At 39.8% G+C, this 11,257-nt stretch overlaps 1 protein-coding gene across 1 annotated transcript; it reads left to right on the top strand.

Moving 5' to 3' along the window:
* Positions 1-6,627: 6,627 nt before the first annotated feature.
* Positions 6,628-10,890, top strand: LOC132119313 (AP-1 complex subunit sigma-2-like). The gene is made up of 5 exons (XM_059529154.1): positions 6,628-6,784; positions 7,128-7,306; positions 8,944-9,052; positions 9,821-9,958; positions 10,055-10,890. Exons 1-5 carry the CDS (start codon positions 6,653-6,655, stop codon positions 10,100-10,102), a joined length of 606 nt encoding a protein of 201 aa, XP_059385137.1. The 5' UTR covers positions 6,628-6,652; the 3' UTR covers positions 10,103-10,890.
* The last annotated feature ends 367 nt before the right edge of the window (positions 10,891-11,257 follow it).

The following is an 11,257-nucleotide window of genomic DNA, read 5'->3' on the forward strand; positions in this document are numbered from 1 at the left end:
CATATAGGGCTCCTGTTCCCACATCTAGCCCAGAGAGGGCTGCTCAAGCCACTGACCAGAGTCCAGTGAAGCCCCCAATCCCTGACCAGAGCCCAGTGCAGCCTTTAGCCCATGAGCTCTGTCTAGTGCCCACTCTTGCCTCAGAGCTATGCCAGGATCCTGCTCTAGTCCATGGATCCACTCTAGAACGCTCTCCAGAATCCGCTCCAGAATGTGCTTACTTCACAGAGCTCCATCAGGAGCCTAGCTCCCCTTCATCTCGATTGGTCCCATCCAGGTCTCCTGCATATTTTGAGTCCCTGTAAGGTCCGCCCAGTCCCCCTTCATCAATCACAGTGCCCGCTCCTCCAGAAAACCCTCTAGTGTCTGCTCCTCCAGAGCGCCTCCCAGTTTGTGCTCCTCCAGTGTGCCTCCCAGTGTTTGCTCCTCCAGAGCGCACTCAAGTGTTCTCTGCTCCTATACCTGAGCTCAACCTGGAACCCACCATGGTCACCGATGCAGGAATAGAGGATGCTGCTTGGGAGTATTCACCCTGGCACTACTGTGTGTTAGGGCAGCACACATGCCCGTGATTGTTACCAAGAACATTTTGGGAAAGGGCTCCTTCTATACAAACACAGTGGTCATCTGTACTCCCTGTGCTCCTGGCTCCTTCGATATGGTGGTGGTAGACTTTACCCCTGTGCTTGGTTTTGCGATTCTAGATTCTACATTTTACATTTACATTGAATCACTTAGCAGACACTTTTATCCAAAGCGACTTACAAATGAGAACAATAGAAGCAACAAGAGAACAACAACAGTATACAACTGGCATGACAAGTCTCAGTTAGTCTAGTACAGAACGCATAGCCAGGTTTTTTTTTTTATTAAATGAAAAGACAAGAAAAGAAGGAAAAGTGCTAGTATTAGTTGGTTAAGTGCTGGCAAAAAGGTGAGTCTTTAGATGTTTCTTGAAAATGAGTAAAGACTCGAATACGAATTGAGATTGGAAGGTCATTCCACCAGCTGGGCGCAGTCCAGAAGAAGGACCGTGAGAGTGATTTAGAACTTCTTTGGGATGGCACCACAAGGCGTCGTTCACTTGCAGAGCGCAAACTTCTGGAGGGCACATAAGATTTAACAAGTGAGTTTAGGTATGTTGGTGCCATGCCAGTGGTCGTCTTGTAGGCAAGCATCAGTACCTTGAATTTGATGCGAGCGGCTACTGGTAGCCAGTGTAATCTGATAAGGAGAGGAGTAACGTGAGTTTTTTTGGCTCATTGAAGACAACCCTCGCTGCTGCATTCTGGATCAATTGCAGAGGCTTGACAGTGCATGCAGGAAGGCCCGCCAGGAGAGCATTACAATAGGCCAGTCTGGAGAGAACAAGAGCTTGGTCAAGAAGTTGGAAGAAGACTTGCTCTGACAGGAAGGGTCTAATCTTCCTAATGTTGTATAAGGCAAATCTGCTGGACCAGGTCGTTGTAGCAATGTGGTCTGTGAAGCTTAACTGATGATCCATCACAACTCCTAGGTTTCTGGCTGTCCTCGAAGGAGTAATGGTTGACGAGCCCAGCTGTATAGAGAAGTTGTGATGAGGCAATGGGTTAGCTGGAATTACCAGGAGTTCTGTCTTCGTAAGGTTAAGCTGATGTTCATTAAGGTGATGGTCATTCATCCAGCTAGAAATGTCACTCAGACAGGCTGAAATGCGAGCAGATGCCGTCGGGTCATCTGGTTGGAATGAGAAGTAGAGTTGGGTGTCAGCAGTGATAAGAAAAGCCATGCTTCTGAATGATAGATCCTAATGACGTTATGTAGATGAAGAAGAGAAGTGGTCCAAGTACTGAACCTTGAGGAACCCCAGTACTGTCCATCCTCAGAAAGATGGGCATCACTGGAACCACACTCCTGTGGTTTAAGTCCTACCTCTCAGAAAGATCCTTCAGAGTGTCTTGGAGGGGTGAAGTTTCTAAGTCACAACAACTTGCTTCTGGGGTTCCTCAAGGCTCAGTACTTGGACCACTTCTCTTCTCCATCTACATGATGTCATTAGGATCTGTCATTTAGCTCAATCTTATGTGCCTTCCAGAAGTTTGCGTTCTGCAAGTGCCTTGTGGTGCCATCCCAAAGAAGTTCAAAATCACTCTCACTGACCTCTGCCTGGACTGTGCCCAGCTGGTGGAATGACCTCCCAATCTAAATTCGAACAGCTGAGTCTTTACACATTTTCAAAAAACTTCTAAAGACTCATCTTTTTCGCCAGCACTTGACCAACTAATACTAGCACTTACCGTTTCTTTTCTTGTCATCATATTCTTGGAGAAGAAAAAAAAAACCTGGCTACGTGTTCTGTGCTGGACTAACTGAGACTTGTCAAGGCACTTGTATACTGTTGTTGTTCTCTTGTTGGTCTGATATATGTCATATTGTGAATGGTCACCTGGACAACCAAAAATGCACCTCCTGCCCATCTCTCCTTTCACGCGCTGTCAATGCTCGCAAACACACAGGCTAAGGATGCTAAGCAGACACCCAAACGTCAAACCTACGTCATCAAGGAAAGTCCTCCAATGAAGAGGGGAGGGACATTTTCAGATTTTGATTAAAGATTACGAAGCCAAAAAAATGTTGTGTGGACTGAATGAATGAATTAAATTGTTCACCACAAAACGATCAATTTAGGCAAACAAAGTAAACATGGTCAATTACAAAAATTGCGTTTTTGCAAAAGAAAATAAAGTTTTGCAAACGAAAATTAAAGTATTGAGGAAAATAAATGTGCTTTTTTGCAAACAAAAATTAAGAATTGCAAAACATAAATGAAACAGCGCAAAAGCAATGATTTTGCAATACATATTTTTATTGGTCATATCTATATCTTCTTTGTTTACATTAGTTCAGAGGAAAACGCAGCCCTGAAGAGTTTTGTAAATAATAGCCTATAAAATACATATTTTTATTGGTCATATCTATAAATTTTTTTGCAACGCTGATTTTATTTTGCGCGTCAATCTAGTTTGAGCTTGCAATTTTTCTTTTGCGCTTCATTTTTCTGCACGTCTCTCTTTCTGGCACTGTTTTGACGTGGGGGCGGAGTCAAGGGACCGGGGCGTGTACATTCATGTTTTCATTTTATTAACTTTATTAACAAATGTATGTGTATTAACAGCGTTTGCTCAAGTTAAAGAACTTGTTAACATGAACATCTGCTGTTTATGTCTCTCGTTGTGCACACTTTTATAGCATTAAAATGTGTTGTTTCATTTGGTTAACTGCAAGTGTTTGTTTAAAATCTCTTAACTTGTGGGAGGACGTCAGAACACAGAAGCGTTCTTTGTTTATATTAGAGGAAAACGCAGCCCTGAAGAGTTTTGTAAATAATAGCCTATAAAAGCCCGACATGCCAATAAAGCTTTGATTATGCTATGTAACAGGAATTTTTTACTGGAAGTGCACTTTAGAGGATGAATTTAACAATAACTATATAAATATTCTAACCCTATAATAATAAATAGTAGAATTAAATGTATTCATTTAGCAAATGCTTTTATCCAAAGCGACTTACAGTGCATTCAGGCTATCAGTTTTTACATATCATGTGTTCCCAGGGAATTAAACCCCCAAACTTGCGCTTGATAGTGCAATGCTCTACCTATTGAGCTACAGGAACACAAATGTATAAATATATAAATGTATAAATGTTATAAATGTATAATTTGCTAGTTTCATTTGTAAATGAAAACACTAATTTATCACAGAATGTTAATTAGGTAAGCAATACACTTATTAAAAGGGGAAATAAGCATAACAATAAATATGAAAATATAGCCCTAATTAATATAATATTATTATCAATTATAAACTGTACGGTTAGCCTATATGAAGGAATGAATAAATGACTGATGCATTTATATAGTGCTTTATTGTGTATTGTTGTCCACCCAAAGCGCTGTACAATCATGTGCTGGGTCTCTCCTCAAGCACCAGCAGTGTGCAGGATCCACTTGGATATATTATATATACAGTATTTTTCGGACTATAAGTCACACTTTTTTTCATAGTTTGGCTGGTCCTGCGACTTATAGTCAGGTGGGACTTATTTATCAAAATTAATTTGACATGAACCAAGAGAGATGAACCAAGAGAAAAAATTACCATCTACAGCCGCGAGAGGGCGCTCTATGCTGCTCAGTGCTCTGTAGCCTACTACTGAAAACAAAACGCCCTCTCGCGGCTGTAGACAGTAATGCTTTCTCTTGGTTCTTGGTTCTAAACAAATGTGATTTATAGTCCAGTGCGACTTATGTTTTTTTCCTCGTCATGACGTATTTTTGGACTGGTGCGACTTATATTTAGGTGCGACTTATAGTCCAAATGGTAAAAATAATAATAGCCTTATATTAACATATATTACATAAAAAGACATGATCAACGGACTGTGGGATGGATAAAAAATATTTGATCAATCTCTGATAATCTCAGGTTGCTCTGGTCACCCTGGTTTGTTTATTCTTTAAACTTGTGGCCACGACATTATCACGTTCCCAAGAATTAATATCTCGTGGCCATGACAAAACTAAACCAAAAAGACTCGAGTTATTTTTTTTATCTTACAATGACAGTTATTTATTAATTTATGCCAGTAGTTATGGAAATGAAAAACGAATTCGCTTGAGAATATGAAACTTGAGTCGTAGACCTCTTTAATGATTTAAGTTATAGTTTATGAAGTGAATTGCATTATTTTACATTAAAACTAGCAGTAACTCTGACCTAATGTGAGCAAAGAACGCTTCTGTGCACTGACGTCCTCCCAGAAGTTAAGAGATTTTAAACAAACACTTGCAGTTAACCAAATGAAACAACACATTTTAATTCTATAAAAGTGTGCACATCGAGAGAAATAAACAGCAGATGTTCATGGTAACAAATTCTTTAAAGGTGCCATGTGTCATGTCTGGCAAAAAAATCAAGTCATACTCCACATTCCATACCAGATGGGGGCAGTATGCCTCAATAAAGTGAATTGGTCTACTCTAGAGTAACAAACGAGAAACGGCATAGTCTCTATGCTCCGCCCCTACCTTCACAACAACCCTAGAGCCATAGCCGAAGCCTAAGAGGACGTTTTGCCTCCAGAGGAACGTTGGGTGATGTCAAGTGATTTTGAAACATGACATCTTCAAGCTACTCCCCTTCACCTTTACCAGTGAATATGTTCATATTCGTTTTGTTCATATTACATTTTGAGTTGTATATACACATAATTTGAATTAAATTAATTTGACAGACAGCATTCTGTCAACATCATTGGTCAACATCAGACAGCTGATGTTGACCAAGCTAGCACCAACCAACGTAACCAGAGCTGCCAACTCTCAAGCATTCACCCTGAGACACACGCAATTGACTCTTTTCACACACTTTCACGCCACACATCAATTTTCTCACTCACAGAAAAACCACGAAGCAAAGAGGATACGGAGACCAACAGACTAGACAGAGCAGGTTAGTTATGATATAAAAAAATATCAGATTCTGTCAATTTTATTACGCAATTCAAACAATACCGTTTTGGCACTTGTAAATGTTACACGGCAAAACCCTAGCGCACGTGAACCGATCATCTCTACTATAGTAAAAAAAACACGAACACTGTTAAAAAAAGATTTGATTTGTGATTCCGAGCGCGTTTTTTTCCCTGTAGCGGGTGGTGGTGGTAGGGGTCTCTTGCCAAGTGCTTCAGCCATCCTTCCGCTCTCTTCCCTGAACTGAAATGAAGTAGTGGGCTGTACTTTCCACACGATTGACATCAAGTTCAAGTACGCCCACAAGCCGTGCGAGTTATTCGTGTATTGCAGGTTGGCTGGTGGTTATGTTGCCCGCATACCGCCTCCCATGGCCGAAACTGGTATTACGACACCTGTCGGGCCGTGGCTAGTAATGCTAATGCTAATTAAAGTTGATATCTCTGCAGCACTATAACTTGACATTTTTTCAATGACATCATCGCCCTTATTTCTTCTCATTCTTTTGATTCGTGTAGGTCATTTTTTGGATATTTTTACCTCAATTTTTACACATGGCACCTTTAACTTGAGCCAACACTGCTAGACATATACATTTGTTAATAAAGTTAATAAAATGAAAACATTAATGTTTTAATGCTATTGAATAGTAATAGAAAAGAAACAATCCACTCGAAAGTCTCTGCCCATCATGACAGGACTTGGATTAGTGAGCTGCGTCTCGGGCTGATGACGTCACTTACAGGGAGGCATGTTGTACACGCCCCCGTCCCTTGACTCTGCCCCCACGTCAAAAAAGTGTCACAAAGAGAGACGTGCAGAAAAATCAGGGGGGCAGGGTTTCATATTTTTTTTGAAGCACCCCTGGGCGTCGCCATTGGCTAGCGGACCCCCACCTGCTCTTAGCATTCCATTGACTCCCATTCATTTTGGCGTCACTTTGACAGCGAATATATTTTGAATATATGAATATATTTTCTTGAATTGAAATATATGAAGGGTAACAAATGCTTTTAAAAATATACATTTTAAAAAATATATTGTTATTCTTTTTTCTTTTTTTTTTGTCCGTGTGGGAGCATCACCCACCTTGTTCGAGTCTGGACCAATACGAGGCTCATCGGTGAGAATCGGAGCCAATGAAAGGACAGGAGTCACTTGATGTTGCGAAAGGAAGAGCGTCCAATGTAACGGGATTCCTCACATCTGCGTTCACTGCCATCAGACACGAAGCTTATGCTCACGGAATCGAGTGTAATATAAACTTAAAGGTAAAAGCTACATTTTATCTCACGCATTTATGGCCTTTATTTGGTTATTTGGACTTGCTCGAGCAATCACTCGTGGTTGAATAGTGTGGATAGTTCATATATTTAACATGTAAGTTACACGGTCGCAGGCTTCTAGCTAACGCGATCCTTCCTCTTTTGTGGCAACAAGCAGGAACAATTCACCCAAAACGACATCGCTTCCGTTTGGTTATAAATATGAAAGGACTGTTTTTTTAATAGCCGACATGACAAACGTTTCTGGCTTTATGACTGGGATTGGTGAACACTGTTTTGGCTTGACTTGCACAAACACGTCGAGTCTCTTTACTCTCTATCTCTTCAGATGCAGTTTATGCTGCTCTTCAGCAGGCAGGGAAAGCTGCGGCTGCAGAAGTGGTACGTGCCGCTGTCGGATACCCAGAAGAAGAAGATCTCCCGGGAGGTCATTCAGATGGTGCTGGCTCGCAAACCCAAGATGTGCAGCTTCCTGGAATGGAGGGATGTGAAAATAGTCTACAAAAGGTTAGAAAGCCATACTGAATGATGTGTACTGCATGGAGGGAACTACAAATCCATTGTGTTCGGCACTTTCCATTAAAACGGTAGTCTTGGGTGTTCCCTGACTTAAAAAAAAACCTTATGGGCACAATTCCCATGTTTTTGTGGGTGTGTGTGTGTGTGTGTGTGTGTGTGTGTGTGTGTTTGGAGACATATTTTACATGTCTGATAAAATGTTATCTGACTAACCCAATAAGAAAAGCTGGTAGAAGCAAGTTTTAAACACCTTAAATGTTTGTATCACCCCCTTAAAATGCTGAACATGGTCTGTCCCACATTAGAGCTCTAGTCTAAACCTTCTCAGCTGTACTCAGCATTAAAAAATTATAGTAATGTTACTTTTGACATGTTGAATTCATTGTAGTAATTAAGTATTTAATTAAAGGGATGGTTCACCTTCAGTTGCTGGTCCTCATTGACTACGTTTACATGCTGTTAAAATTCGGGTTATGGTCGGGTTAAGGTCACTATTCGGGTTTCTGAAACATTCGGGATAACCCGTTTACATGCGTGAGCAGAGAGAGTTACCAATCCCGATGTAAACGGCGACGCACGGTTAGCGTCTGGACGTACGGACAACAAGACGCAATATGCGTCATTTCCAATTCTTCTTCCTGTATCCAAAGACAACAACAACAACAGCAGCAGCAGGCGGATAATGAATAGTTTGGGGCAGATAGCGATAGTCTTTGTTTGCGCTTTGGCGCTGGTACTGATCCACCAGCAGCACTTGACACTACTGTGCCTCTATACTGCACGCGGGGTTTTTTTATGCGCCGTCTCTAAAGACCAAGATTCCTTGCGAATAGAACATGCGCAGAACACACATTTTGATGGGGATATGCCGAAACGCGTTTACAAGACCAAATATTCGGGTTAGAAAAAGGGTACCCCAGGTATAATATCCCGGTTTTTAAAAACCGGAATATGAGCATATCCGGGTTTTTGCCGGTTTTTACATGGCCGTGCGCGACCGGGTTATTGCTAATATCCCGGTTTTTAATGGGTTATTGGCTACATGTAAACGCAGTCATTGACTCACATAGTGTTTTTCCCATACTATGGAAGTCAACGGAGACCAGCAATTGAAGGTGAACTATTCCTTTAATAACTCATTTTAATTACTGCTTTATTATTGCAAGTGCCTTGGTTCCGGAAGTATTTTTTTCCCAATGAATTTTTCCGTAGGGATTTTTTAAAAAAGAGTTACAAACTATGAACCAAACCAACCAGCTACGAGGAGAATCACAACTTCAATTTGACGCAAAAAAGTATTTGAAAATCAGACAAGACTGTGAATTTAACAGTTTCAGTGAGGGGAAAACACAAAATCCCATGAATCATGATGCAAATGACATTGAAATCCGTGGTGAAAGTCTATTTGACTGCCCAGTGCTACTTTAATCACAGTCATTATTTGCCTTGGATACTTTCGCCATGGTAGATGAGAATGACTGCTCAGGACAAAATGATCCTGTTTTTGATGGTTTGTAATACTGTGTTGCTTTGCACTGTGGCCAGACTGAAAGAGGAACAGAGAAATGCATTTAATTTTCATTGTACTGTTTGTGTTTGCATGATTTTCTTATTTTGCATTTCAGATATGCCAGCCTATATTTTTGCTGTGCTGTGCAGGATCAGGAAAATGAGTTGATAACCCTGGAAATCATCCACAGATACGTGGAGCTGCTGGACAAATATTTTGGCAGTGTACGTTTTATGTCAGCATTAGCTTTTTAACCTCAAGAAAAATTGCAACTCTTTCACCATTTACTCTTCTTTCATTGTTCCAAACCTGTATGACAATGACTCCAAAAAGTAAAAAAATAAAATAAAACCACCATAAAGTAGTGCTGCATGATAAATCATTATAACAATTTCTTCTTCTCTCTATTTGTTTTTTTTTTTTTTACTTATAATTGTCTGTGATATTTGCCAACTGGCTACTTATACTGAAACATTTCATTTTAATATGGCACTTGCTTTATCTAACTGATAACAAGCTTTCACAGACTTTCATGGTAGCAGTTGCCAGATACCAAGAGTTTAAATCCTCCAATCAGAGCTTCTTCATAAATTGATACATTTTCTTCCCAGTGGTTTACTTAATATCCCCAACCTGGCAACCAGGCAAACATGATCTCTCTATTCTACATTACAGAAAAAACGTTGAAAACACTGTCAAATCTAAGTTGGAGTTTAGCCATCCTTATTAAAATATTAAGCTACAAAAAAAGTGTAATGCAGCCAGTCTGTTTTCTTTCATATGGTCATTTGTTCTCTTTGCTGTGACTTAATCTGCGAGCAAATCATGCGAGTGCAATGATTCAGATGAAATGTAAAAAAAAAGAATGACAATAGCCATTATTAATAATTGTGATTTATATTTAGTTATTAACCGTTTATTGTGATTATTGTATTAACCAGTGGCAATATGTTGCTATATTTAAACCACAATCACTCATTGTGAAACTCCAGGTGTGTGAACTGGACATTATCTTCAACTTTGAGAAAGCCTATTACATTCTGGATGAGTTCATACTGGGTGGTGAAGCCCAGGAGACCTCGAAGAAGAACGTGCTGAAGGCCATAGAGCAAGCTGACATGCTGCAGGAGGTGAGGAACACACATACTGTCTGAGTTTTTAGAATGTGAAATGAAATAGTAAATTATTTTGTTTTTGAACTATTTTTCTCTGATTCTCGCCTCTAGGAAGCCGAGGCACCACGTAGTGTTCTGGAGGAGATTGGACTGACATAAATGATGAGAACTCATCCAACCCAAACACTTACACTCATCTCCCTTTCTTTTTTTCTGTGGGCATTTTCTCTACACTTGTATTTTAGGTTAGTTTGCAGGCAAAAGGAGTGTTTGAAATGATCAGCACTTCCTGCATAAAGTTAGATACTGACGTTTGGATTTCTACTGCCAAACATCAGAGCGAATCCAGCACGTTGAAGTGGTCGCCTTAGTTATGCAAATTTCCCATGGTGCTTGGTTGTTTGGATCAGTACATGTGTAGCAAAGTTTAATGTTAATGTCCCCACACTTCTCTTTAGATTTTAAGCATTACCTCTCACCTTCAGCTGCCTTAAAACACTCCTTTCCAGCTCACAATGTTTGCCAGTATCTTATGCAACTCTCAGTAGATCCAAGTCAATGGGTTGTCACTGCTCAAGACCAAGACTTGCTGAAGTGTTACAGACCAAACACTCTTATTAAAAGGGGGGAAATAGCTTATGTATCATCAACATTCAGAATTTTGGGCCTAAATTCATATATTGTATTAATTAAGGCACAAGTAAACATCAGTATTAGTCAATTCTTGACCAGAATCACTGTAAACACTTAATTAGTTAAGGCATATCAGGCATTTGCCAGCTAAACGTTTTATTTCCAATGCCAAAGAATCTTCACCATCCTCATGCCTTTTTTTCCTTAAAAGCATATTTGTATGCTTTCGTATTGGACTTTGATTTTCTGCCTTTCTCTTGAATATGTCCTTTGAAGTTTCATCAAAACAAAAGAATAAAAGTCAGATATTGCAATATGATGTGTAAATCTTTGATGAGCTTTTACTAATGACAATATAATTTGGTATGTATACTCATCATGAGATGGAAATTAACCCCTTAGTGCATCTTAAAGTGATAGTTCACCCAAAAATCAAGTTCTATTTGTTCCAAACCCCTATGCGTTTCTTTTTTCTGGTTAACACAAAAAAAAATTAAGAAAGCTAGTAACCAAACAGTTCCTAGTTCCCATAGACTTCCATAGTATTTTTTTCTTACTATGGAAGTTAATGGGGATCAACAATTGTTTGGTTACCAGCATTATAGAGAATATCTGCTTTCATGTTCAACAGAAGAAAGAAACTCAACTTGAGTTTTCATTTTTGAAAAGGTTAATTACCTT

This window comes from Carassius carassius, chromosome 38 (genome assembly GCF_963082965.1).
Source record: "Carassius carassius chromosome 38, fCarCar2.1, whole genome shotgun sequence".
Classification (NCBI taxonomy): Eukaryota; Metazoa; Chordata; class Actinopteri; order Cypriniformes; family Cyprinidae; genus Carassius; species Carassius carassius.